This window comes from Populus nigra, chromosome 17 (assembly GCF_951802175.1).
Source record: "Populus nigra chromosome 17, ddPopNigr1.1, whole genome shotgun sequence".
NCBI lineage: Eukaryota > Viridiplantae > Streptophyta > Magnoliopsida > Malpighiales > Salicaceae > Populus > Populus nigra.
In genome coordinates this window covers 11,417,078-11,444,002 of record NC_084868.1, presented here as the reverse complement: position 1 = coordinate 11,444,002, position 26,925 = coordinate 11,417,078, and the positions used below count along the sequence as shown (strand labels likewise).

General features: G+C 31.8%; 3 protein-coding genes across 5 annotated transcripts; all 3 read left to right on the top strand.

Annotated features, from left to right (window-relative positions):
- The first annotated feature begins 12,278 nt into the window (after positions 1–12,278).
- On the top strand, positions 12,279–15,104 carry LOC133676848 (uncharacterized). The gene is made up of 2 exons (XM_062098625.1): positions 12,279–12,673; positions 12,748–15,104. Exon 2 carries the CDS (start codon positions 12,827–12,829, stop codon positions 14,945–14,947), a length of 2,121 nt encoding a protein of 706 aa, XP_061954609.1. The 5' UTR covers positions 12,279–12,673; positions 12,748–12,826; the 3' UTR covers positions 14,948–15,104.
- A 6,660-nt stretch (positions 15,105–21,764) lies between these two features.
- Positions 21,765–24,532, top strand: LOC133676616 (uncharacterized). 3 transcript variants are annotated; one of them, XM_062098326.1, is made up of 2 exons: positions 21,765–21,905; positions 22,017–24,532. In XM_062098326.1, the coding sequence occupies exon 2, from the start codon at positions 22,229–22,231 to the stop codon at positions 24,371–24,373; it is 2,145 nt and encodes a 714-aa protein (XP_061954310.1). In that variant the 5' UTR covers positions 21,765–21,905; positions 22,017–22,228; the 3' UTR covers positions 24,374–24,532. The 3 variants fall into 3 exon arrangements, with proteins under 3 accessions (XP_061954310.1, XP_061954311.1, XP_061954312.1); XM_062098327.1 differs by having other exon boundaries at positions 22,001–24,532; XM_062098328.1 differs by having other exon boundaries at positions 21,765–22,149; positions 22,222–24,532.
- Positions 24,533–25,333: 801 nt separating this feature from the next.
- Positions 25,334–26,626, top strand: LOC133676617 (protein VACUOLELESS GAMETOPHYTES-like). Its single transcript, XM_062098329.1, has one exon. It carries the CDS (start codon positions 25,451–25,453, stop codon positions 26,252–26,254), a length of 804 nt encoding a protein of 267 aa, XP_061954313.1. The 5' UTR covers positions 25,334–25,450; the 3' UTR covers positions 26,255–26,626.
- The last annotated feature ends 299 nt before the right edge of the window (positions 26,627–26,925 follow it).

Sequence of the window (26,925 nt, the reverse complement as noted above, 5' to 3'; positions counted from 1 at the left end):
GTGGAGTGATCTGAGGCAGGATCGGTGGAATGATCCTTAATACGTTTCACATGAATATACCAAACAATGATGCCTGGAAAAACTTACTTCATAAACCCTAACAATCAGACATGAGATATCTCGGAAAGCTGATACATACACTCATTCCAGAAAAGTGAAAAAAAAAAAACTATGAGTTTTTCCACAGTATACCGTGGATGACATATTAAAGTGTGAAAACTTATTCGTGATTAACAAGACTACTTATTTAAGAAAAAAAATCATATATCAATCTTTTGTCTCAAATTCATATCGTTGTTGCTTCAACTTTGTAGATATCCAATTAAAAATTTCCAACCTTTGCATGCTGCTAGCAACATTTCTAGCCTTAATAACATTAAGAATTTGTTTGTTTTTTGTGTTTTAATATAATAATGTTAAAAAAAATTAAAAAAATTATTTTAATATTTTTCTAAGTAAAAAAAAATTTAAAAATCAATCGAATAGTTAACGTGGATTGCGATTTCAACCCTTGTAATAAATGGGCTACTCTGCCATGTAAAGCTAGACACATGTACGATGACCATCCTCTCTTTCTCACATATAATGATCCAAATGACTACCAATTTGTCTGTCAAATTTGTGAAAATCATAAAGCTTTGTTTCTCCCGTTGTGAGAAATACGACTTTGATGCTCATCCAGAATGTGCTCTTAGGAAATACCCATATATCAATGTAATTGGCGTTTACACATGACTTTCAGACTCACCGATGCACGAATACATGAATTCTTCTTCTTCTTCTTCTATTACTGTGTTGTGTGTGTGGGTTTTTGGAAGATGAAGAAGAACTTTATTTCTTATTCATTCAATAGATAAGGTTACAAGATAAAATAGTAGAGGAGATCACCAAATTAGAAAGGCCACAAATTAGGAAATCAAAATAAAGATTGGATCTCTAGGCTAGAAAAATAAGAAACGGGAGCTTGGTTAATGTTGACATATTCACAGGCATTCACAGTTTCTTCAAGAATTGTCTTCCTATATTCTACCTCAGCACTGCTTCTTGCAACCACATTTTGTTTCTTACTTTGCCATGTAACTGTATTTCCTCAAACTTAAGTACAATATTCTAATGTGGATCTTCTATCAATGACTGAGCCCGCCCAATCTGCATCAGTGTATGCTTTTATTGTCTGTGCTTGTCTGGTGTGCTTTTCAAGTATATGAGAATCCGATAAACTGCTTCAAGATGTTTTGTGTGTGGTGAATGCATAAACTAGCTTACTGAACTCACAACAAATGCAATATTAGATCATGTATTTGATAAGTAAATCAACTCTCCCACTAACTTTTGTTCACCTTCCTTGTCATCTTCAAGTTTTTGATTGGGATCTATTGGAGTGTCTGCTAGCCTACAGCCGCTCATCCCAGTCTCCTTAAGAACATCAAGGACACACTGCTGTTGGGATATAACGATCCCCTTCTTTGACAGAGCAATCTCTATTCCAAGAAAATCCTTAATCTCTATTTCAATGGCATATGGGTGATTATTAGATTGAAAGGTTTTCCTTCTTTGAGAGCACCTTTTTTAAAGTGAAATGAACAAAACTTTGAGTGTATACGCTGCTTGTAAGAATAACATATGTGAGTATGATTTCGAGATTTGAAAGAATTCCTTGTTTAAGAGGAAATTGGACTTAATTTGCCATGTGAAATGAACACCTTTTCAGTTTATGCCCTGCAAAATATGCAGAAGATTTTATACTGTGTTTATTTAAAGTTGGTAATCAGGCACCTCAACTTGCCCACATAGATCATCCATTGATTATGAATAAAGAGCAAGAATATCATGGTGAAGGAGTTATGTGCTCTGTGTGCGAGGAGGCAATGTCGGGTCCTAGCGATTGTTGCACTTTTAGCAAATTCTTTCTTCAAAAGAAATGTTCTGAGCTGAAGATGTCACCTATAAAAAAAAAGCATCTATCTGAAGATGTCACCTACATGATTTAATGATTTTAGTTTTAGCCTAAAACAAAATTTGACAACATATTGAGCCATCAAAGTGGCCCGTTTTGGAAAGATTTGGGGGTTGTTTGGAATTGCGGTTTGATCGTGTTTTTGAAAAAAAAAATTATTTTAGCTTCAAATTATTTCTTTTATTTTTATATTGGTTTGATGTATTAATGTAATAAATAAATAAATAAAATATTATTTTAATATACTCGTAAAAAAATATTTTAAAAAACAATCTCTATTACACTCAGGCACGCTCAAAACCACATAGCATCGGTTTTGCTTTGAAAACAACATGGCAACTAAATGGTGGTCTAGTTAAATGCATTTTCCTAATCAATGACAACGATTTGTCATCTTTGCAACCAGTGCCTTGTTATCTTCAAAAGAGTTTGGCAGTTTAACCTAATTGATTTGATTTTTTCAATTGATTTTTTTTGTTAATTTTATCATTCAATATTGTGTTTGATTGAGAATTATGTTTCATAACTTATTATGATTTTTTTTTATTAGATTATTTCAGCCTCATGACTTAAAAATGGTGCTTAACAGGCTAACTCGAGTTGACTTAACTTATTTTTGTATTATTTTTTTAATTAGATTTTTTACAAATTTTATTGTTCAACATTGGGTTTGACAGGGTTGATTAGGAATTGAGCTTTATGAATTATTTTGATTTGTTCCCTATGAGATTATCTCAGTTTCATGACCAGATTCACGAATTTGGTAGGTTAAACTGGGTTAAATCAGGTCTTTTCTTTTTTCTTTTTATGAGGTTATCTCAGTCTCATGTTCCTAAACATGGGTTTGGCGGATTGACTCAAGTTGTTCTTTATATTTTTTTAATTGATTTTTTTTAATCTTATCTTTCAGCATTGAGGTGATTAGGGATTGGACTTTATAATTTGTTTCGATTTACTTTTTATAAGGTTATCTCGGTCTTATGACTCAAGTAACGAGTTTGACAGGTTAACTCAGATCACTTTTTTACATCCTGTTTTTAGTTGATTTTTTTTCGATTTCATCCTTCGATATTAGGTTAATTGAGAATTAGGCTTCATAATTTATTTTGATTTGCTTTCTATACGGTTATCATAGTCTTATTATAACTCGAGTCGTATATTTGATATGTTAATCCAGATTGACCCAAATTAATCAATTATGTTGTTATCTTAATATTAAAAAAAGATGTCATGTTTAGATTTTATTTTTAGTCAAATTATGTTTTTACAGCTCATCTAAGTTATTTTTGAACCTGCAAAGTCAACTGGGTCATATTAGGTCAACCCCACTTAGTTTAACTTTTTTTACTAAAAAAATATGTTAGCAACATCTGTATATTTTTTCACAGTCAAGAAAAATTTGACTCGACCCATAATGCAACGCGGGTCAATAATCTAGTTATAATACTAAATGGTAATTGTGGTAGGAAAAATCATTTCGACCTCATAAGCAATATAACACTGTACAAATAGAAAATGTATCCCTACAAAACTTGCGAACCGAGACAATCAAAGTTACTTCATCAAACTCGCAAATCGGGCCATTGACTTTATAGAGTTTAATAACTTAGTTTTTTTTATATCATTTTTTGTTTAACTAAACTTTTTTTTAAAATAGACTTGAAAAAAAGGGGTCAAAATGCACACAAAAAACTATGAATTACTGTTTGTAATTTACAGTGATAAAGAATGTGGAAAAAAGGTACCCCCGGGACCTTTTAATTGTATTCTTAATACTTAATAATACTAAAAGCCTTGGTAAAAAATTTGATGCAATGATTACGAGACAAGTAAATCACTAATATAGCATCATTCATCACTTGTTAGGGTTTATTTATGAAATATGCTATGCATATAAATAAAATATACTAAAGCTTCATACAAATAGATGTTTATGTAATTTTATAAATATTAAATGATAAAATAAATAATTTTATATTATTTGGTTGTGTGTATAGCAAGTTTTTAAATTTGGCCCGGTAGTGGATCCAGCCCAAGACCGCGATCACATGTTTTGATCGGGTTATGGAGTCATCCCGAGTTGATTCTAAAATTATTTATTTTTTTATAAATCATAACGGTATTGTTTTTGTTAAAAAAATAATAGTCAGCGAATTGTAATCAAGTTTTTGATAGAATATTATAGGATCAAACCACTAAATCACCTAAATTTAACTTTTAAAAAAAAATTTACGTAGTTTTGATCCCAAAATCAATCGAGTACATACTTGTCAGAGGTTTTAAACCTATGATATATATATCATTGATTTGTATGTATTACTTTTATGCATATTATTAACAAACTCAATTTTGTTAGAAGTGAAGAAACTAAAAAACTTCAATCATGGAGTAAATATTGGTCGCTTGCAATGCATATCGATTCCCTCTTTACATTTTTGTTATAGATTTTATTATAAATGCATAAAAATATTGTCATATAAAATAACACTTATAGAGGGAGTTTCAATAATAATATAATAAAGGGAAATTAAAGTTCAGTCAATGGAAGAATTCTTTTTAATAAAATCCGATGGAGACCTTTAGCAAAACTATAAATAAGATATTTAAAAAATACACCAAGCTGTGATGAAACGCAGCAAATTAACAGGTAGCTGATATGTGAAATGTTGGCTGTTTATCCTTTTAGAGGAATCTCCCATTTTCCTTGCATATTTAGGTTGAGGACTGCCCTAACAATGGCAACATAAATGACAAGGTATAGATGAACTTTGAACAGAAAGAAAACACAAGCACCTAGCATGATTGATTTTGATGTCCCACTTGGCCAATATATACCACTCACAGTACTCGTGCTTTCCCTTGGACTGGATTAATATTGCTATGAAATAGTGGTTGTTGTTTTGTAAAATATTTTTTATTTAAAAATATATTGAAATATTATTTTTTATTTTTTTAAATTTATTTTTGATATCATTATATTAAAATAATCTGAAAATACAAAAAAAAATTAAAGCAAAGATAAAAAAAATCATATTTTTTCAAAAAAGTTTTTGAAATGCAAAAACAAACAGGATTTAAAAATGTTTTTTTCAACACAAAAAAAATAAATACAACTATTGCTGATGCTTTTTTTTACCATAACAAAAATTTAAATACAAACTGAAAATTTAATGCATGTATTTAATAAAAAAAATCAAGAATTATACATGTCAATAAATGTTAAAAACAAATTGTTAACGCCAACTCAATATCAAGTTATTAAGTTAAAAGAAAGACATATATTAAAATATTTAATCTCGTAACATCTGAGTTTAAAAAATAATAATTATACAACAATAAAATTGTTTTTCACTAACATGATTTTTCTCTCAAATTTAAATAAAATTTAAATACGAACTGAAAATTTCATTCATGTATTTAATAAAAAAATCAAGAATTATCCATCTCAATAGATGTTAAAAACAAATTGTTAACGTCAACCAAATATCAAGTTGTTAAGTAAGAGAAAGATACATATTAAGATATTTAATCTCGTAACATCAGAGTTTTACAAAAATAATTATTATACAACAATAAAATTGTTTTTCACTAACATGATTTTTCTCTCAAATTATTTTTTTTAATTATAGAAAAAAAATAATCAATAAAAAATATGAAGTTTAATTAAAACAAAAAACCACCCCACCAAATCCAGGGCAACCTGCATGTATCCTATCTTAATGAGAAATCACTGTATTCTGTTCTGGATCTCATTTCCTGCTCTGTTTTCTGAGAGAGCCAGAGACATGGAGGTTGAACATTTTAGCCACCCAGATCATCCATTGATCCTCATTAATCAAGCTCTCGAATATAGTTGTGAACTAGTTATTTGCTCTGGATGCGAGGGTGAATATGGGGTCCTTGCTATAGTTGCACCTCTTGCTCTTCATAAGAAATGCGCCGAGCTGCCCCGTGAGATCAAGCGGCGCATTCATCGTACACACCCTCTTCATCTACTGGCAAGGCCACTATCTCATTACAGACAATGCGCTTGTGATCGGTGCGCCAAACCTTGCAACAGTTTTGTTTACCATTGTTCTTCCTGTGAATTTGATCTTGATATCAAATGTGCTTTTCAACCGGGATTTTTTGAGTTTGATAGTCAAGCACATCAATTTGCCCACAAGGATCATCCATTGATTTTGAATGAAGAGCAAGAATATCATGGTGAAGGAGTTGTGTGCTCTGTTTGCAAGGAACCAATGTCGGGTCCTAGCTATAGTTGCACTTCTTGCAACTTCTTTCTTCACAAGAAATGTGCTCTCGGGAATACCCATAGGTCAAGGCAGGGCGGGTTCGAACATATCCTAAACACCCTCACCCTCTTGCTTTGGTCGTCAAGACAGAGGATTATCCTGCATGCGATACTTATCAAATTAAATAATAGCATCAAAGTTCAATACCTCATTTGAAGCAATTGCATATTTAGAGATCAAATAAAATTTATCTTTATACATGAATAGTATCTAGCAACTTTGACTGTCCTGCGAGAGTTTTTTCTTTCACTAGAAGTAGTTATTGTGACATCTTATTTTAAAACTCTCGTTGTTCTGAATTTAATGATGCATCCATTCATACTTCTAACTAGCCGTAATGAATTATCATATATTAAATATTTTTAATAATTTACTAGATTCATGTCTAATTGAGTTGTGGGTATGATATTTTATCAAATTAATATCTATTTAGACTCGACACGTAGTCGAGCCTAAAAACATTGGGTATGTCAGCTGTCAGACTTGTGTTCCATTAGGTTCGGCATATAACCAGATCTAGAAACATTGAGTCTAGTAGCTTGTTGAACCTATGTCCATTTAGATTCAGCAACTAACCAAAATATAATTATATCTTTAATTTTTAGTTAAGTTATTCGATAAGAGGCAGTACATGTGCAAATTTGCTTAAAATATTTTAGTTAATTTAAATGAAATATGATAATTTTAGTTAATTATGTATTTGTTTCACATTTCTAGGTTATCAAGAGTAAAACCGTTTGATTATAAAAAATAAACTATAAAATATAGTTAACATTTATAAATGTGTTAATTAAAATAGTACGATATGATAGAAGAAAGACCTATTTAAGATTTAGCTAAAATTTGTTAATTATATATACATGTAATTATTGATTTGTGATTTTAATAATTAAAGGATTTTATCATTAAATTTTTAACATTTAGATACCTTTATTGTAAAGAAAGCTTAGAAGTATGGTAGCATTTATTTTTTAAAATATTTTTTTATTTCAAAAAACTAAAAGAGATGATGTTTTTTTTTTGTTTTTAAATCAAATTATATGTTTATCAATTATTTTAGTTATTTTTAGACTTGTTAAGTTAATCAGATCATATCAGATAAAATCCCACACGATTTAATTTTTTACCAGAAAAAATATTAATAATTCTTGAATATTTTTTTTATTCAAAAAAAAATTAATTTGACCCCAACATTGTATTTGCGATTTATTTTCTGTCATCTCTTGCATACGTCAAGTCTAATGCTACTTCAATGTTTTCAGGCCAATGATTGGCTAATTAGGTTTGCTTGATGATGCCAAGCCCAATTGGATCACAACCCACCTTCAAATCGGAGCAGAGAACCAAACTGATATTATTCCCTTGCGCATATGCTCATCTACATAATATATCCTTTCAATCTCCTTTGTTCTTCATCCTGCTACCAGCAAAATAATTGATCAGAAGCTTAAACCATGTCCTTTCAATCTCCTTTGTTCTTTCACAGCCGCCTTCGTGTACAGTGCTCCCTTGAGAGCCCAGTTGAAGTTTTGATTTTGATATCTCGTGCGCGGTTATGGTTTCCTTTTTAATTCCACACAAAAAAGGAAGTTGACGGAAATGGATAGAGGATTCAATCGAGAAATTAAAGATCTAAAAATATATGATGACTTAATTTTAGTTAAGCTCGTAAGAAAAATAATTAATTGTAAATACACCAGTTAAGATGTAGACCACCTGCTCAAAATCAAACAAGAAAAAAAAGTTGATAAATATCATAATTTATTTTAATTAATATCTATATTGATTTGTATAATTTGGTAAAGTTGATATACTTTTCTTGTACTCATCTTTCAATTTACATGGAATACAAGTTTGTTTAAATTGTTTTTCTCTGAAATATATTAAAATAATTTTTTTATTTTTTTAAAAAAATTATTTTTAATATTAGTAAAAAAATTAAATAAAAAATTAAATTTTTTTATATTCAGAAAAATCTTGATATAACTCGCAAAATATCGTAAGATAGTAATATAAAGTTTTGTTAAACAAAAACTATATTTTTTTTTATATATATAAAAAGAACTGGATAACAGATCATCCTTTTAAAATAAATTAAATTAGTCCATCTCTTCTCATTATAAAATCTAGAAATCCGAAGGCAATAATTTATGCAAGGGATGATAAAGGATGCTTATGAGTTGGCTTTTCAAAATGAAATGGTATGTCGAGAGCTTTTTTTTAAAAAAAAAATATATTCTTTTTAAAAAATAATTTTTTTATATTTTTTATTTTAAATTATTTTTTTATATTTTTAAATTATTTTGATGTATATGGTTAAAAATAATTTTAAAAAACTAAAATAATATTATTTTAATATATTTTCAAATATAAAATATTTTAAAAACCAACTCATACCGTAATACAAAACATCCCCAAATAATAAATTATGTATTTGTTTCACATTTAAAGATTTTTAATCGTAGTTAACATACTTAAATTTATTAATTTAAACGGCAAGATATATCATTTTAAGATTTAACTAAGAATTTTTTTAAAATATATATTCAAGTACATGTTGATTTATGATTTTAATAATTAAAGGATTTTACCAATAGATTTTTAACGTTTAGGTGCCTCTAGGCCCTCTACTGTAAAATACTTGCATCCATAGGCAAACGAGTAATAGAGGAAGGAAGTTGAGGAAACCCTGCAAAAGTCAACGAGTCTTCTTCTCCAACAAGAAAAGACCCTTATTCACATACGCACAAATAGAGGAGCCTGTAGCTTTCCTCGTGATCTTCTACCCGCCTCTTCCTTGCAGGTAACACCCTTTCTTCCTTTTCGGGCTTCTTTGAATATTGGGCTCTTTGAGTTATTTTTCGTTTCGGCTCTCTGTCCCATAATCTTTGATAAAGGGGAAGAGGGAAGAAAAATGCTTCCCCAGCAATTGATTGGTATCCGATCTTAATGAGAAATCACTGTGTTCTGGATCTCGTTGGTTGATCTGTAATGTAGCAGTAAGCAGCTGTAATTATTTAATTAGCAGTCTGTGAAGAGGTCAAGTTTCAGTTCAGAAGGTGAGGTATTGAATGCTAGTAGCACTCAACTTTTATTTGCCTTTTCATTTCGATAACATATATATTCGGCAGCTTCAATTTGGTCTGCCTAAGTCTTGCCTTGGCTCAACACCCCTCATTTCCTGCTCTGTCCTCTGAGAGAGCCAGAGACATGGAGGTTGAACATTTTAGCCACCCAGATCATCCATTGATCCTCATTAATCAAGTTCTCGAATATAGTTGTGAACTGGTTATTTGCTCTGGATGTGAGCGACTGATATTATTCGGCACACAATCAGGCCAGAAATTCTACGTCTAGCAGCTCGCCGAACATATATCTATTTGAATTCAGCACAAAAATATTGGTCAAGCATCTCCCAAGACATAATTGATAATAATATGACTTATTAAGACCAGGCTGTTAAGTAATTCAAATCAAATATAAAAAGAGATTAAAATTCTTAATAATTTAACCTAAATATAAATGAGTGCTTAAGTTAACCTAAATATAAATGAATTATATATAGGTTAAATTGAAAATACTATTTTATTATTAATAAATAAAACTAGATAAATATTATTTATCAAATTGCAGAAGCTAAATGAAAGTCGAAATACCAGATGTTGCAGAAGCGGAAGACAAAATATCACTAAAAAAAAATTGCAGAAACTGAACGCAAATACCAAATTGCAGAAACTGAAGAGAAGACGAAATACCAAAACAATTGCAGAGACAACATAAGTACCAAATTGCAGAAGCTAAAGAATCCAAAATAAAGGTTCAGATATTGATTCTTCAGCCGCAAGCACAAAACTTGATCTTCATCCTCCATCTTCTAATAGGTCAAACAACTCATGTCTGATGTTTTGAAAAATGGATCTGAAGTTAAGCTTCAAAGGAATGTATTGAGCGTGCTAAAACATCCTACAGGGAATGAAATGGATGATGATAACGATTTTGATACCAGCAGTGGCTCTGATATTGGTGAACATGATTTCTACAGGGCAGTGAGTTCCATAAAATTAGCAAGCCAAGGGTTCGATCAACCAGGCTCTGAAACCATGTTAAAGTAATTCAGATCAAACAAATATAAAAGGAGGCTATAATTCTCAATAATCTGTTTATTATGAGTGCTTAAGTTAACCTAAATACAAATAAATTATATATAGGTTAAACTAAAAATACTATTATACCCTTAATAAATAAGACTAAATAAATATTATTTAACACATGCATCATATTTCTTGATATACATGACTCAAGTTTCTTTAAGATTCAAATATTTGGTAAAGTTGGCTTACTCATAGCTTGTAATGCTAGTTAAATTAGGCGAGAGAAAAAAAAAAGATAGTTAAGTTGTTATATATATATATATATATATATATATATATATATATATATACACACACACTTAATCTGAATTTAATTGTTTGTAGTTAATAAACATGATGAAATATGACATAAAAAATACGAGAGGGTGAATCTGAATTGAATTCATACTTTACTGTGGATTCACTGTCAAATTATTATATGGACATGATCAATTCAATATAATAAAGACATTTATTTGCATAAAACGAAATAATTAATTTGGGAAGGAAACACACTCATGATCTTCTTCTTTTCCCCATCCCTCTCTTCATTATTAAATCTAGAAAACCAAATAGGAATGACAATGGAGACTTTGAGGTCGGAGGCTTTTAAGGAGAAATGGTTTAATTAATGAATCCTTGTACAAGAGAATGTGTTTTTAATTTTTCTTTATATCTCAAATTATATAATTTAATTCCAAAATAAATGATTTTTTATAACATGTTCTGTTTATTTTTTCCATTCAAATTAACAAAGAAGTCACACGAACTTCACAAATTTATTTTGATATAAAAAATATCACTTGCTTATAGGGATGAGTAAAAAAATCAAAAAACCAATAAAATTGATAAAACTGGAAAAAAATAACCGAAAAAATCGAATGGTAAAAAAAAATAATTAAACCGATTAAAATTTTAAAAAAACCAACCGGTTCGGTTTCGGTTTTATAAGCCCGAAACCGAAAAAACCAAACCGAACCGAACCCAAACCAAAAAAACCGAGTCAAACTGGAAAAACCCAGGCCAAACTAAAAAACCTAGCCAAACCGGTTTGAACCGGTTTTTACCTTAAAAAACCGAAACGAACCGAAACCATCGGTTTGAACCGGTTTCGGTTCAGTTTCAGTTTTTTTTTTAATTTCAGTTTGGTTACATTTAAAAAAAAACTGAACCAAACCGAAAATAATCACTCCTACTTACTCACGATAAGTAGTTCATATTTCCTTTTATCTTATAGATTATTTCTAATAAGTCTTTAATAAGTGTAATTATATCAATTATATCTTTAATTTTTAGTTAAGTTATTCAATAAAAGGTAGTAAATAAAATATTAAACTTCTACATTATGTGCAATTTGCTTAAAATATTTTAGTTAATTTAAATGAAATATCATAATTTTAGTTAATTATGTATTTGTTTCACATTTCTAGGTTATTAAGAGTAAAATCGTTTTATTATAAAAATTAAACTATAAAGTATAGTTAACATTTATTAATTTATATAGTTCGTTATGATAGAAAAAAAAGACCTATTTGAGATTTAGCTAAAATATGTTAATTATATATACATGTAATTATTGATTTATGATTTTAATAATTAAAGGATTTTATCATTAGATTTTTAATTTTAAGTACCTCTACTTGGAAAAAGATTAGGAGGGTGTAAGTAGTTATTTTTTAAAATATTTGTTTTATTTGAAAAAAATATTAAAATAAATATTTTTATTTTTTAAATATTATTTTTAATATCAACATATTTAAAAACATAAAAAAAACTTAAATTTAAATATTTTTTTTTATTAAAAATACCGTTTAGAAAGCAATTTTAAACCGCTACCCGTGGGCAAATGAGTAATATAAGAAGTTGAGGAGACCCAACTCAAGTCAACGAGTCTTCTTCTCCAACCAGAAAAGACATGGGAAAGTGTCTTCTTATTCACATACTTGAAGAATCTCATCCGCACAAATAGACGAGCCTGTAGCTTTCCTCGTGATCTTCTACCCGCCTCTTCCTTACGGGTAACACCCTTCCTCTTCCTTTTTGGGGTTTCTTTGAATCTTGGGTCCTTTGCATTTTTTTTCGTTTCGGCTCTCTGTCCCATAATCTTTGATAAAGGGGAAGAGGGAAGAAAAATGCTCGCCCAGTAATTGATTGGTATCCGATCTTAATGGAAAATCACTGTGTTCTGGATCTCGTTGGTTGATCTGTAATGTAGCAGTAAGCAGCTGTAAAGCAGCTGTAATTATTTAATTAGCCGCCGTCGGTGAAGAGGTCAAGTTTCAGTTCAGAAGGTGAGGTATTGAATACTAGTAGCACTCAACTTTTATTTGCCTTTCCAATTCGATAACATATATATATTCGGCAGCTTCAATTTGGCCTACCTAAGTCTTGCCTTGGCTCAACAACCCTCATTTCCTGCTCTGTCTTCTGAGAGAGACAGAGACATGGAGGTTGAACATTTTTGCCACCCAGATCATCCATTGATCCTCATCAATCAAATTCTCGAATATAGTTGTGAACTAGTTATTTGCTCTGGATGCGAGGGACCAATATGGGGTCCTTGCTACAGTTGCACCTCTTGTTACTTCTTTCTTCATAAGAAATGCGCCGAGCTGCCCCGTGAGATCAAGCGGCGCCTTCATCGTAGACACCCTCTCCATCTACTGGCAAAGTCACCATATGAAGGAAATTACCGTTGTAATCGGTGCGACAAATCTTTCAACTGTTTTGTTTACCATTGCTCTTTCTGTAAGTTTGATCTTGATATCAAATGTGCTTTTCAACCGGGTTTTTTGGAAGTTGATAGTCAGGCACATCAATTTGCCCACAAGGATCATCCGTTGATTTTGAATGAAGAGCAAGAATATCATGGTGAAGGAGTTGTGTGCTCTGTGTGCAAGGAACCAATGTCTGGTCCTAGCTATAGTTGCATTTCTTGCAACTTCCTTCTTCACAAGAAATGTGCTGAGCTGCCCCCCGAGATCAAGAGGCACATTCATCCAGAGCACCCTCTTCGTCTACTGCCAAATCATCACATGATCTGTGGTTTTTGCAAAGAAACTTGCTGTGAGAGTTTTGTTTATTGCTGTTTTGTGTGCGAATTCAACCTCCATATCAAATGTGCTTTTCCACCGTGCGTTTATGCAGCTGATCAGGATAAGGGACATCAATTTAGAAGCCTGCTGAATCCACGTTCACTAAAATCAATCTCCTTCACTTGCAATGCATGCGGCACAGATGGAGATGACTCCCCATTCGGGTGCACCATGTGCCAACTCGTGGTCCACGAAGAATGCATTTCATTGCCAGGCACCCTTAAAACGGCACTGCACCATCATCCCCAAATCATCCACACATATCAACTTCAACAAGGTATCGAATCTATAAACAAGTACTGTGGAATTTGCCGTCGGGAAGTTGACACAGAATACGGAGTTTACTATTGCCCAGACTGTGACTTCGTTGCACACGTGAAGTGTAGTATAGAATATGGCGATTCTGCAACAGAGATTGTAGAAGAAAACGAAGAAGAGCAAAGTGTGACTGTTGATGGTCAATTCATGGAACCTAGCTTTCGCGTTGTCCGTGAGATCAAGCGTGGAGAGGAGAGAATAATTGAAGAGATCGAGCATTTCAGTCATCAACATAACCTAATCCTTAATGACAAGGTTGATGATGATCTAAAGTGTGATGGGTGCATGTTACCAATCTCAACTCCATTTTATAGTTGTGCCAGTTGTAATTTCTTTCTCGACAAAACCTGCATAGAATTACCCAGGCGAAAAAAGTGGCAAAATCACGAAAACCAACTGATTCTTTCATATAACCAAGGGTCACATGATCTGTACCAGTGTGATGTGTGTAAGCAAGATTTTCGTGGGCTCAGGTACACATGTGATGTATGTGGACTCTGGATTGATGTCCGATGCTTCAAATCAATATTGGAAGATTCTTTTAAACATGGAGGTCATGAGCATCCCCTTTATCTTCCAGCGGACAGAAAGAATATTCTCCGTTGCAGTAATGGAGGTCGCGGGTTTGCCCCTTGGGAAACAGATGACGGAGAGATTATTCCCCATTGCAGTGGATGTTGTGTCAGTGAAGAATCAAGGGTATTTTTTAAATGTGTGGTTTGCGATTTCAAGCTCGGTATGAAATGTGCTACACTGCCCTGTAAAGCAATTAGACACGAGTATGATGACCATCCTCTCTTCCTCACCTACATTAATGAAAATGACTACCAACCTTCCTGTATAATTTGTGAAGAAGATAGAGACCCAAAGCTATGGTTCTACCGTTGTGAGGAATGCGACTTCGATGCTCATCCAGAATGTGCTCTCGGGAAATTGCCATATGTCAAGCCAGGGGTGGTTGTAACATTTCGTAAACACCCTCACCCTATTGCTTTGGTCGACAAGACAGAGGATTATCGTCCACAGGAAAAGAAGGCATGCGATACCTGTGGTGAGCCTTGCGATGGCTTAGCCCTTGAATGTACTGATCCTAACTGCAGTTTTATCGTCCACAGGAAAAGAAGGCAATGCTGGAAGTCATTAATATGGTAATTGGATTGCAGTTGTTGGCTTTTTTCTTATTTTTGGGTTATGATTGTTGGCAGTTGCAAGACAGAGGATTATTATCTCTGTTTCTATTTTCGCATATGAGATCACTTTTTTTTTCTCTCTTTTTTTCTGAACAATAAAAGATGCTATTTTATTAAAACTGTTTGTTGTTTCTGTGTGCCTTCGTAGTGACAGAGATGTCTGACCTTCCACCATTTTTCTTAGCATAGCAGGAAGCTCTTGATCCTCTCCATAAATTATTTTACTTATTGTTTCGATTCCCTCTTTACATTTTTGTTATAGATTTTATCTAATTTTTCATTTACAGAAGAATAAGAATAAGCTGATTGATTATCCAATCCCATTTCGATTATTTGGTTAGATTAGATAAATCAGCGGCAAGGCAATTTAGAACCTGATTGATTTTTAATTTAGACAAAAAAACTCTTTCGAGTTCAAACCCAATTTAATTATTTTTCGGTCTGATTAACGGGTAGTCCACAAAAAATAATTAATGCTTTTTAAACTTCTACTGCATTTTTTTTAGCGGCAAAAACAAGTAATATAAAATTCTATCGAGTAAAATCACTATATTAAAATTATAATTCTCTAATTAAAATATAATATTATAGTGTTTATATATTAAAAAAAATATGAAATAAAAAATAAAAATAAATTTAAACTAAATAGGAAAAACAATTCTAAATCAACTAATAAAATAGTACAAGTTGATAGTTTTTGTGGTTTTATTTGAAACTCTTACTGGTTTTAAAAGACTATAAAATTCTAATTTTATAGAAAATAAAGCTTTTAAAATCTTCTAATAAAATTTGAGTTGGATAAAGTAAAAAATAAAAATAAAACTATACCCTTCACAAGACTACTTATTTAAGAAAAAAAAATCATATATCAATCTTGTCTCAAATTTAAATTGTTGTTGCTTCAATTTTGTAGGTATCCAATTAAAAATCTCCAACCTTTGCATGCTGCTAGCAACATTCCTAGCTTTTTTATTATTAAAAATATGTTTATTTTTGTGTTTTAAAAATATTTTTTTAATAAAAAATTTACTTTAAATTAATTTTTATGATAATGTTAAAAATAATTTTTTAAAATAATTTTTTTTAATATTTTTTAAATAAAAAAAATATTTTAAAAATCAATGGAATAGTTAACGTGGATTGCGATTTCAACCCTTGTAATAAATGGGCTCCTCTGCCATGTAAAGCTAGACACATGTACGATGGCCATCCTCTCTTTCTCACCTATAATGATCCAAATGTCTACCAATTTGTCTGTTAAATTTGTGAAAATCATAAAGCTCTGTTTCTCCCGTTGTGAGAAATACAACTTTGATGCTCATCCAAAATGTGCTCTTAGGAAATACCCATATATCAACGTAATAGGCGTTTACACATGACTTTCAGACTCACCGATGCAGGAATCCATGAATTCTTCTTCTTCTTCTATTACTGTGTTGTGTGTCTGGGTTTTTGGAAGATGAAGAAGAATTTTATTTCTTATTCGTTCAATAGATATGGTTACAAGATAAAATAGTAGAGGAGATCACCAAATTAGAAAGGCCACAAATTAGGAAATCAAAATAAAGATTGGATCTCTAGGCTAGAAAAACAAGAAACGGGAGCTTGGTTAATGTTGACATATTCGCAGGCATTCACAGTTTCTTCAAGAATTCTCTTCCTATATTCTACCTCAGCACTGCTTCTTGCAACCACATTTTGTTTCTTACTTTGCCATGTAACTGTATTTCCTCAAACTTAAGTACAATATTCTAATGTGGATCTTCTATCAATGACTGAGCCCGCCCAATATGCATCCGTGTATGCTTTTATTGTCTGCGCTTGTCTAGTGTGCTTTTCAAGTGTATGAGAATCCAATAAACTGCTTCAAGATGTTTTGCGTGGGGTGAATGCATAAACTAGCTTACTGAACTCACAGCAAATGCAATATTAGATCATGTATTTGATAAGTAAATAAACTCTCCCACTAACTTTTAATACTGTGTTGTATTCACACTGGATCGCCTTCCTTGTCATCTTCAAGTTTCTGATTGGGATCTATTGGAGTGTCTGCTAGCCTACAACCACTCATCCCAGTCTTCTTAAGAAGATCAATGACACACTTCTGTTGGGATATAACGATCCCCTTCTTTGAAAGAGCAATCTCTATTCCAAGAAAATCCTTAATCTCTATTTCAATGGCGTATGGGTGATTATTAGATTGAAAGGTTTTCCTTCTTTGAGAGCACCTTTTTTGGTACTGTTCTTTTGATACTGTGTTCATTTCACTTTTAAAAACGCAATAAAAAAAATCAATTTTATTGTTAGAGAAAAACAAAAATTAAGTGGATCAAAATTGAAAGCTTGATGAAATGGTAGCCTTTTTAAGAAACAATGGGTGTCAAAGCCTTTTAGGCTTAAAATTTAGTTCAATATTAGTTTTGGTCCCTTCAGCTTGAAAATTATACTATTTGGTTCAAGATTTTATTTTATTTATATTTCAGTCCTTAAATTTAAGAGAGCATAGTAAAAGTTATTGTTAACCATAATTTAGCAACTGAAACAAGTTGTTATTGAAGTTAATGGGTTCCATTTCAAGATAAGAATTCCATTGATGTATTTTTTGCTTGAAAAGTATATTTTTTGGGAATTTATTTTGAACCAGAACAAATTTTGAGTGTTTTAATTGATTAAAACTTGTTTCAAGGTTATGTTTGCTGGGTGTTTCTAAGTGGTTTTTAAATGAAAGAAATCCTTGAAATGATGTTTTGGGTCAAAAGAGTGGGGAGCAATTTTCCAGCGACATCCAACCTTTAGAGTTTCTCAGCAATGGAATAAATAGGTGACGTGTTTTTTGCCACAACAAAAGACGTATCGGTTGGTTGCTTTAAAAAGTCCTCCCATTTAAATAATAATAATAAAAATGAAGTCCAAATGTGCGAGCCTGTTGACAGGCGTGCTAGGCCTCCTCGATCCATGTGCTTGATCATTTTTCTGCCTTTGTTTTCCCTTTTAAGTCTATTTAATGTAGAATTAGATAACTCTATATTTGTGTGTGTGTATTAATTTCTTAAATTAATACAAAATACATGAAAGGTGTTTTTTTAAATAACATTAAATTTTAGTTTTAGTTCGAATAAGGTTATGGTTGTTTTTTTTATAATTTTGAAAAGTGTTTTTTTAACATATAATTTAACGTAAAATTAGATAACTAAATATATGTTATATATATTTCTTTATTAATTTCTTAAATGAATACAAACTATATTAAAGGTGTTTTTTTAAATAACATTAATTACAGTACTTTATATCTAGATAAATAATAATAGAAATATTGATTCCTTAATATATTGTATAATTTGTTGCAGCTTTAACGAGTGGAATATTGGCATTAACCATCTCCAATATAAAAGGGATGCCACTGGTACCGCTGGATTTCATTGATTTGCAAAAATGTAATAAAGTAGTTTCCCTTCTGTTTTTTTTTTTAATGTATTATTTAATATTATAATAACGGTTATTTTTTATTTTTTTAAATATTTTTTTATATTAGTACAACAAAACAGTTCAAAAATTAAAAAAAAAAACAAAAAATCAATTTTTTTTTTAAAACACAGCCATCCAGGAAAACAAACCGGTAGCTAAAACTTATGTAGACTGATGACCAGTTTATAAGGGGGTATTTTCTTTGTTTTCTTTCTTTCCTTCTTTTTGAAATGTAACAAAGGCTAGAGTGTTTGTTGTAATATCATAATCAAATGGCCACACACTCTTACAATAATTTAAAATCAAGTTGAAATTATATAAAAAAATAAAAATAAAATAAAATTAAGATTTATAATAATTTAAATCACCTGATAAAATTAAAATATCAAAATGTTTCAGGTAATAGTGTTTGACTTGGTTTGCTCATGCAAATTCTTTAGCAACTCATCAGTAACCCTTCTCTCTGTTCATAATTCTTGATTTGTATATAACAAAAAGATAACCCCTACTTCATTAATTACATATCTAACACATTTCATAAAATAATCCAAACTTCATGAAAATAGCCCAAAATCAGTTCATATGATCAATAAAAAAAAATGAACAATTGATAGTTAATGGAAAAAAAAATTATAAGTAGGAGGGCTAACACGTTAAATTCATGACCTGAGTTATGAGACCATGATAGCCTTATAGAAAGCAAATTAAAAGAAATTATAAAGAATAATTGATAATTAACTCAATGTTAAATAATAAAATTAAAAAAAATAACCTAAATTAATCTTTTAAATTCACAACTCAAGTCATGAGATGATTCTATAGAAAAATAATTACTTAATTCTATAGAGATAACAAAGAAATAGATTTACCAAAGGAAAGACCTAATTTTCTGTTTGAGATAAACATCATGAAGCTACTGTTTCAAATTTCAACTGATTGAAACACAGCCAGATCACATATAGAATAAGAGTTTTTTTATAATTAATTTTTAAAGTATTTTTTATTTAAAAATATATTGAAATAATATTTTTTGTTTTTTAAAATTTATTTTTCATAATAGTACATCAAATATTTTTTAAAATAAAAAAATAATTTGAAGAAAAAATATAAAATAAAAATTTTAATTTTTTCAATTATTTTTTCAAAATTGTAAAAACAGACCAGCAGTAAGTTTGAATAAGAAGTGCAACTATTTGATAGGTCTTTTCACCTCATTTGTTGAACAGTGGTCATTTCAATCACAAGTTTTGCCTATTCCTCGAGGCACGAACACAAAACCTACAAAAAACAAAGCAGTAATTAATGGGTGATACATAAACAAAGAAAAATAAATTAAATACATTATTATGTAATACTATTTAACTTGATTTACTGCTGCAAAGATATTAACCTATCAATAACCCTTCTTTTTTGTACTAATTAAGTTCTGTATATATCAAAGTTCTTGATTTGTAGATGACAAAAACATAATCCCGACTCCATTAATAATTGTATATCTGAGACATTTTATAAATAACTACAAATTATTAAAAAAATTAAAATTCATATGTTAATCACTATATGGCTTGTGAGAGGATTTGTTTTGGATGCGCAAAGCTATTCTTTCTTTTTCTCATTAAATTTTTCAGTTACTTAATTTTTTTTTTCAATTCAACTTTTACATATTTAATTAATTTAAACGAAAATCATTTTAAAAAGTAATTGAAAAAAGTTATTCTTGATGTTAATGAGTACCATTTCAAGATAAGAATTCTGATATATGTTTTGCCCCTCATTTTACTAGAAAAAGTAGATTTTTTGAGGATTTGTTTTTAATTGATGTTATTTTTATTAGATGGTTATGTTTGTTTTTATTTTTTATATATATAATTGATGTTATTTTTATTTTAATTTAATAATTTGTGGGTAATAAACATGAAAAATGTGATACGAAATAACATGAGAGGATCAATATGAATATTTGAATTAAGATCCTAACTCCACCCAAGATAGCTCCTCTAAGACTAATAGTTTCTAATACTATTTTTCATTTTCATCTTTTATTTTGTATTCATTGTTAAATTATTATATGGACATGATCCATTAACTAAGAAATGGACCAATCCGATGTGATAAAGACATTTGTTTTCATAATTGTTTTTTAAAAAACCTGTAATTAATTTGGAAAGGGAATACACACATGATCTTAATTCTTCCTTTCCCATCTCTCTCTTCATTATAAAATCTTTACGGCCTGCCCATATGGAGAGAGCACCATTTAATTAGGCCTTGACACACACACCTCTTACAACCTAGCTATAATTAATACCTCGTGAGTGGTTCTGGTTTCCTTTTTAATTCCACAAAAAAAAGAAAGGTAAGCTTGCAAGAAAAATAATTAATTGTAAATACACCAGTTAAGACGTGGACTACCTGCTCAAAATCAAACAAGAATTTTTTTTTGATAAATATCATAATTTTTTTTAATAAATATCTATATTGATTTGTATAATTTTGAAAAGTTGATAAACTTTCCTACAATTATCTTTACAGTTGACACTAATTTTTTAAAGTTTTTTTTATTTTAAAATATATTAAAATAATTTTTTATTTTTTTTTTAAAAAATATTTTTAATATTAATAGATCAAAATAATAAAAAATAAAATTAATCCATCACTTTTCACTATAAAATCTAGAAATCCAAAGGCAATATTTTATGTAAGGGATGAGAGAGGATGCTTAGGAGTCGGCTTTTCAAAATAAAATGGTAATTTCTTCTACTTCACGTGTAATTTGCTTGAGATATATTGATTTATCAAATATATTTTTAATGTTTAGAGGTATTTACATGTAAAACACTTAGAGACTATTCATTTTTTGTTTTAGAAGTATTTTTTTAAAAAATACTTTTTTTATTTTTTTATATTATTTATTTTTGTTTTCAAATTGTTTTGATATTTGTTGTGAAAAATAATTTTAAAAAATTAAAAAAATATCATATTTGAATATATTTTCAAATAAAAAATAATTTAAAAATTAACTATACTATCAAAAATACCTTTATATTTATTTATAGACAAATAATAGATTAGGTATTTGTTTCACATAGTTAACATATTTAAATTTATTAATTTAAATGGTATGTTATGATAAAAAAAAAATATCATTTTAAGATTTAACTAAGATTATTGTAAATATATATACAAGTACCTGTTGATTTATGATTTTAATAATTAAGGATTTTACCAATAGATTTTTAACGTTTTAGGTACCTCTACTGTAAAATGCTTACACACATGGGCAAATGAGTAATATAAGAAGTTGAGGGAACCCAACTAAAGTCAACCAGTCTTCTTCTCCAACAAGAAAAGACAGGGGAAAGTGTCTTCTTATTCACATACTTGAACAATCTCATCCTCACAAATAGAGGAGCCTGTAGCTTTCCCCGTGATCTTCTACCCGCCTCTTCTTACAGGTAACACCCTTCCTTCCTTTTTGGGCTTCTTTGAATTTGGGGTCCTTTGAATTATTTTTCCTTTCGGCTCTCTGTCTCATAATCTTTGATAAAAGAAAAATGCTTCCCCAGCAATTGATTGGTATCCGATCTTAATGGGAAATCACTGTGTTCTGGATCTCGTTGGTTGATCTGTAATGTAGCAGTAAGCAGCTGTAATTATTTAATTAGCCGTCGGTGAAGAGGTCAAGTTTCAGTTCAGAAGGTGAGGTATTGAATACTAGCAGCACTCAACTTTTATTTGCCTTTTCATTTCGATAACATATATATTCGGCAGCTTCGATATGGCCTCCCAAAGTCTTGCATTGGCTCAACACCTCTCATTTCCTGCTCTGTCTTCTGAGAGAGCCAGAGACATGGAGGTTGAACATTTTAGCCACCCAGATCATCCATTGATCCTCATTAATCAAGTTCTCGAATATAGTTGTGAACTGGTTATTTGCTCTGGATGCGAGGGACCAATATGGGGTCCTTGCTACAGTTGCACCTCTTGCTACTTCTTTCTTCATAAGACATGCGCCGAGCTTCCCCGTGAGATCAAGCGGCGCATTCATCCTAGACACCCTCTCCATCTACTGGCAAAGTCACCATCTCATTACACAGAATGCGTTTGTGATCGGTGCGACAAAACTTGCAACAGTTTTGTTTACCATTGTTCTTCCTGTGAATTTGATCTAGATATCAAATGTGCACATCATTTTTCCCACGAGGATCATCCATTGATTTTGAATGAAGAGCAAGAATATCATGGTGTAGGAGTTATGTGCTCTGTGTGTAAGGAACCAATGTCGGGTCGTAGCTATAGTTGCATTTGTTGTAACTTCTTTCTTCACAAGAAGTGTGCTGAGCTACCCCCGGAGATCAATCGGCACTTGCATCCAGAACACCCTCTTGGTCTACTGCCAAATGAAGATATGATCTGTGATTTTTGCAACGAAACTTGCTATGAGAGTTTTGTTTACTGCTGTTTTGTGTGCGAATTCAACCTCCATATCAAATGTGCTTTTCCACCGTGCGTTTATGCAGCTGATCAGGATAAGGGACATCAATTTAGACGCCTACTGAATTCACCTTCACTAAAATCAATCTCCTTCACTTGCAATGCATGCGGCACTCATGGAGATGACTCCCCATTAGTGTGCACCATGTGCCAAATCTTGGTCCACAAAAAATGCATTTCATTGCCACGCACCCTTAAAACGGTACTGCACCATCATCCCCATATCATCCACACGTATCATCCTCAACAATGTATCAAATCTATAAACAAGTACTGTGGAATTTGCCGTCGGGAAGTTGACACAGAATACGGAGTTTACTATTGCCCAGACTGTGACTTTGTTGCACACGTGAGTTGTAGCAGAGAGTATGGCGATTCTGCAACAGAGATTGTAGAAGAAAACGAAGAAGAGCAAAGTGTGACAGTTGATGATCAATTCATGGAACCTAGCTTTCGCGTTGTCCGTGAGATCAAGCATGGAGAGGAGAGAATAATTGAAGAGATCAAGCATTTCTGTCATCAACATAACCTAATCCTTAATGACAAGGTTGATGATGATCTAAAGTGTGAGGGGTGCATGTTACCAATCTCAACTCCATTTTATAGCTGTGCCAGTTGTAATTTCTTTCTTGACAAAACCTGCATAGAATTACCCAGGAAAAAAAAGTGGCAATATCACGAAAAACAACTGATTCTTTCATGGAACCTATGGGAACATGATCTGTACAAGTGTGATGTGTGTAAGCAAGTTTTTCGTGGGCTCAGGTACACATGTGATGTATGTGGACTCTGCATTGATGTCCGATGCTTCAAATCATTGAAAGATTCTTTTAAACATGGAGGTCATGAGCATCCCCTTTATCTTCCAGCGGACAGAAAGAGTATTCTCCGTTGCAATAATGGAGGTCGCGGGCTTCCCCCTTGGGTTGCAGATGACGGAGAGAATATTCCCCATTGCAGTGGCTGTTGTGTCAGTGAAGAATCAAAGGTGTTTTTTAAATGTGTGGTTTGCGATTTCAAGCTCGGTATGAAATGTGCTACACTGCCATATAAAGCAATCAGACACGAGTATGATGACCATCCTCTCTTCCTCACCTACATTAATGAAAATGACTACCAACCTTCCTGTATAATTTGTGAAGAAGATAGAGACCCGAAGCTCTGGTTCTACCGTTGTGAGGAATGCGACTTCGATGCTCATCCAGAATGTGCTCTCGGGAAATACCCATATGTCAATCCAGGGGGGGTTCACACGTATCCTAAACACCCTCACCCTCTTGTTTTGGTCGTCAAGACAGAGGATTATCGTCCCCAGGCATGCGATACTTGTGGTGAGCCCTGCGATGACTTAGCCCTTGAATGTACTGACACGAACTGCAGTTTTATCGTCCACTGGGAAAGAAGCCAATGCCGGATGTCATTAAGGTAATTAGATTGCAGTTGTTGGCTTTTTTTCTTATTTTTGGGTTATGATTATTGGCAGTTGCAAGACAGAGGATTATTATCTCTGATTCTATTTACGCATATGAGATAACTTTTTTGTTTCTCTGTTTTGTTCTGAACAATAAAAGATGCTATTTGATTATAACTGTCGTTGAAGGTCTAAATCAACTAAATAAAAAAAACTTTATAAGTCTGGATAGTTTTTGTGGTTTTATTTGAAAGTCTAATTGATTTTAAAGGACTATAAAATTCTAATTTTATAGAAAATAAAACTTTTAAAATCTTCTAATAAAATTTGAGTTGAATTGAGAAAAAAAAATCATTAACAAGACTGTTTATTTAAGAAAAATATCATATATCAATCTTGTCTGGAATTCAAATTGTTGTAGCCTTAATTTTATAGATATAATTTTATAAATATCCAATTAAAAATCTCCAACCTTTGCATGCTGCTAGCAACATTCCCAGCCTTCTTGGATTGTATTTTTCTTAGTTGTTTGGTTTATTTGTAGTAAATTGAATTGAAGTAGTAAATTGGTTTACCAGCTAATCAAGTTCTCGAGTATAGTTGTGAATTAGTTATTTGCTCTGGATGCGAGGGACCGATATGGGGTCCTTGCTACAGTCGCACCTCTTGCTACTTCTTTCTTCATAAGAAATGCTCCGAGCTGCCCCGTGAGATCAAGCGGCGCATTCATCCGAGACACCCTCTCCATCTTATGCCACAGCCACCGTATAAAACACGATGCTTTTGTGATCGGTGCGGCAAAACTTTCAACAGTTTTGTTTACCACTGTTCTTTCTGTGAATTTGATCTTGATATCAAATGTGCTTTTCAACCGGGTTTTTTGGAAGTTGATAGTCAGGCACATCAATTTGCCCACAAGGATCATCCATTGATTTTGAATGAAGAGCAAGAATATCATGGTGAAGGAGTTATGTGCTCTGTTTGCAACTTCTTTCTTCACAAGAAGTGTGCTGAGCTACCCCCAGAGAGCAATCGGCACTTGCATCCAAAACACACACTTCGTCTACTGCTGTGTCTTTTGAGAGAGCCAGAGACATGGAGGTTGAACATTTTAGCCACCCAGATCATCCATTGATCCTCATTAATAAAGTTCACGAATATAGTTGTGAACTAGTTATTTGCTCTGGATGCGAGGGACCTATATGGGGTCCTTGCTACAGTTGCACCTCTTGTTACTTCTTTCTTCACAAGAAATGCACCGAGCTGCCCCGTGAGATCAAGCGGCGCATTCATCGTAGACACCCTCTCCATCTACTGGCAAAGTCACCATATGGAGGAGAATGCTATTGTAATCGGTGCGTCAAAACTTGCAACAGTTTTGTTTACCATTGTTCTTCCTGTGAATTTGATCTTGATATCAAATGTGCTTTTCAACCGGGTTTTTTGGAAGTTGATAGTCAGGCCCCTCAATTTTCCCACAAGGATCATCCATTGATTTTGAATGAAGAGCAAGAATATCATGGTGAAGGAGTAAAGTGCTCCGTGTGCAAGGAACCAATGTCGGGTCCTAGCTATAGTTGCACTCCTTGCAACTTCTTTCTTCACAAGAAGTGTGCTGAGCTACCCCCGGAGATCAAGAGGCACATTCATCCAGAACACCCTCTTCGTCTACTGCCAAATCATGATACGATGCGTGATTTTTGCAACGAAACTTGCTATGAGAGTTTTGTTTACTGCTGTTTTGTGTGTGAATTCAACCTCCATATCAAATGTGCTTTTCCACCGTGCGTTTATGCAGCTGATCAGGATCAAAGGCATCGATTTAGACGCCTCCTGAATCCACTTTCATTAAAATCAATCTCCTTTCACTTGCAATGCATGTGGCACAGATGGAGATGACTCCCCATTGGGTGCACTATGTGCCACCTCGTGGTCCACAAAAAAATGTATTTCATTGCCACGCACCCTTAAAACGGTACCGCACCACCATCCCCAAATCATCCACACCTATCATCTTCAACAATAGATCAAATCTTTAAAGAAGTACTGTGGAATTTGCTGTCGGGAAGTTGACACAGAATACGGAGTTTACTATTGCCCGGACTGTGACTTTGTTGCACACGTGGATTGTAGTAGAGAATATGGCGATTCTTGAACAGAGATTGTTGAGAATTTTGATATTTATTACAAACTTGAAATCTTTTTATGATGAAATAATTTCAGATACAATTCAAGATACATAAGAGTAATAATAGAAGGAGAATTTAGTAAGCATTTTTTCCATATTTTAATACTTCTCACTATAATTTCTATGGATATTTAGCATTGCATCTTATATTTGGTATTTTTCTGATTTAGAAAATTTTAGTTATCATATAAATGATTTATTTATCTACTATTTGTTTTTTGGAACCCTATTAAGATTTCCACTAATTATACAAAATCTTTTACTCCGTAACCCAAGGCTTTCTAGCCTCCTGAAGAACTGAACCAAAAGGAAAATGAAGCATCCAATTCATTTATGGATTTTTTTTTGTCCTTTACAATAAAAACTGCTTGCATTTAAAATA

What these genes read in the sequence shown, in the direction of transcription:
- LOC133676848 (XM_062098625.1), top strand. Translation starts at nt 12,827, where the DNA reads ATGGAGGTTGAACATTTTTGCCACCCAGATCATCCATTGATCCTCATC.
- LOC133676616 (XM_062098326.1), top strand. Translation starts at nt 22,229, where the DNA reads ATGGCCTCCCAAAGTCTTGCATTGGCTCAACACCTCTCATTTCCTGCT.
- LOC133676617 (XM_062098329.1), top strand. Translation starts at nt 25,451, where the DNA reads ATGGAGGTTGAACATTTTAGCCACCCAGATCATCCATTGATCCTCATT.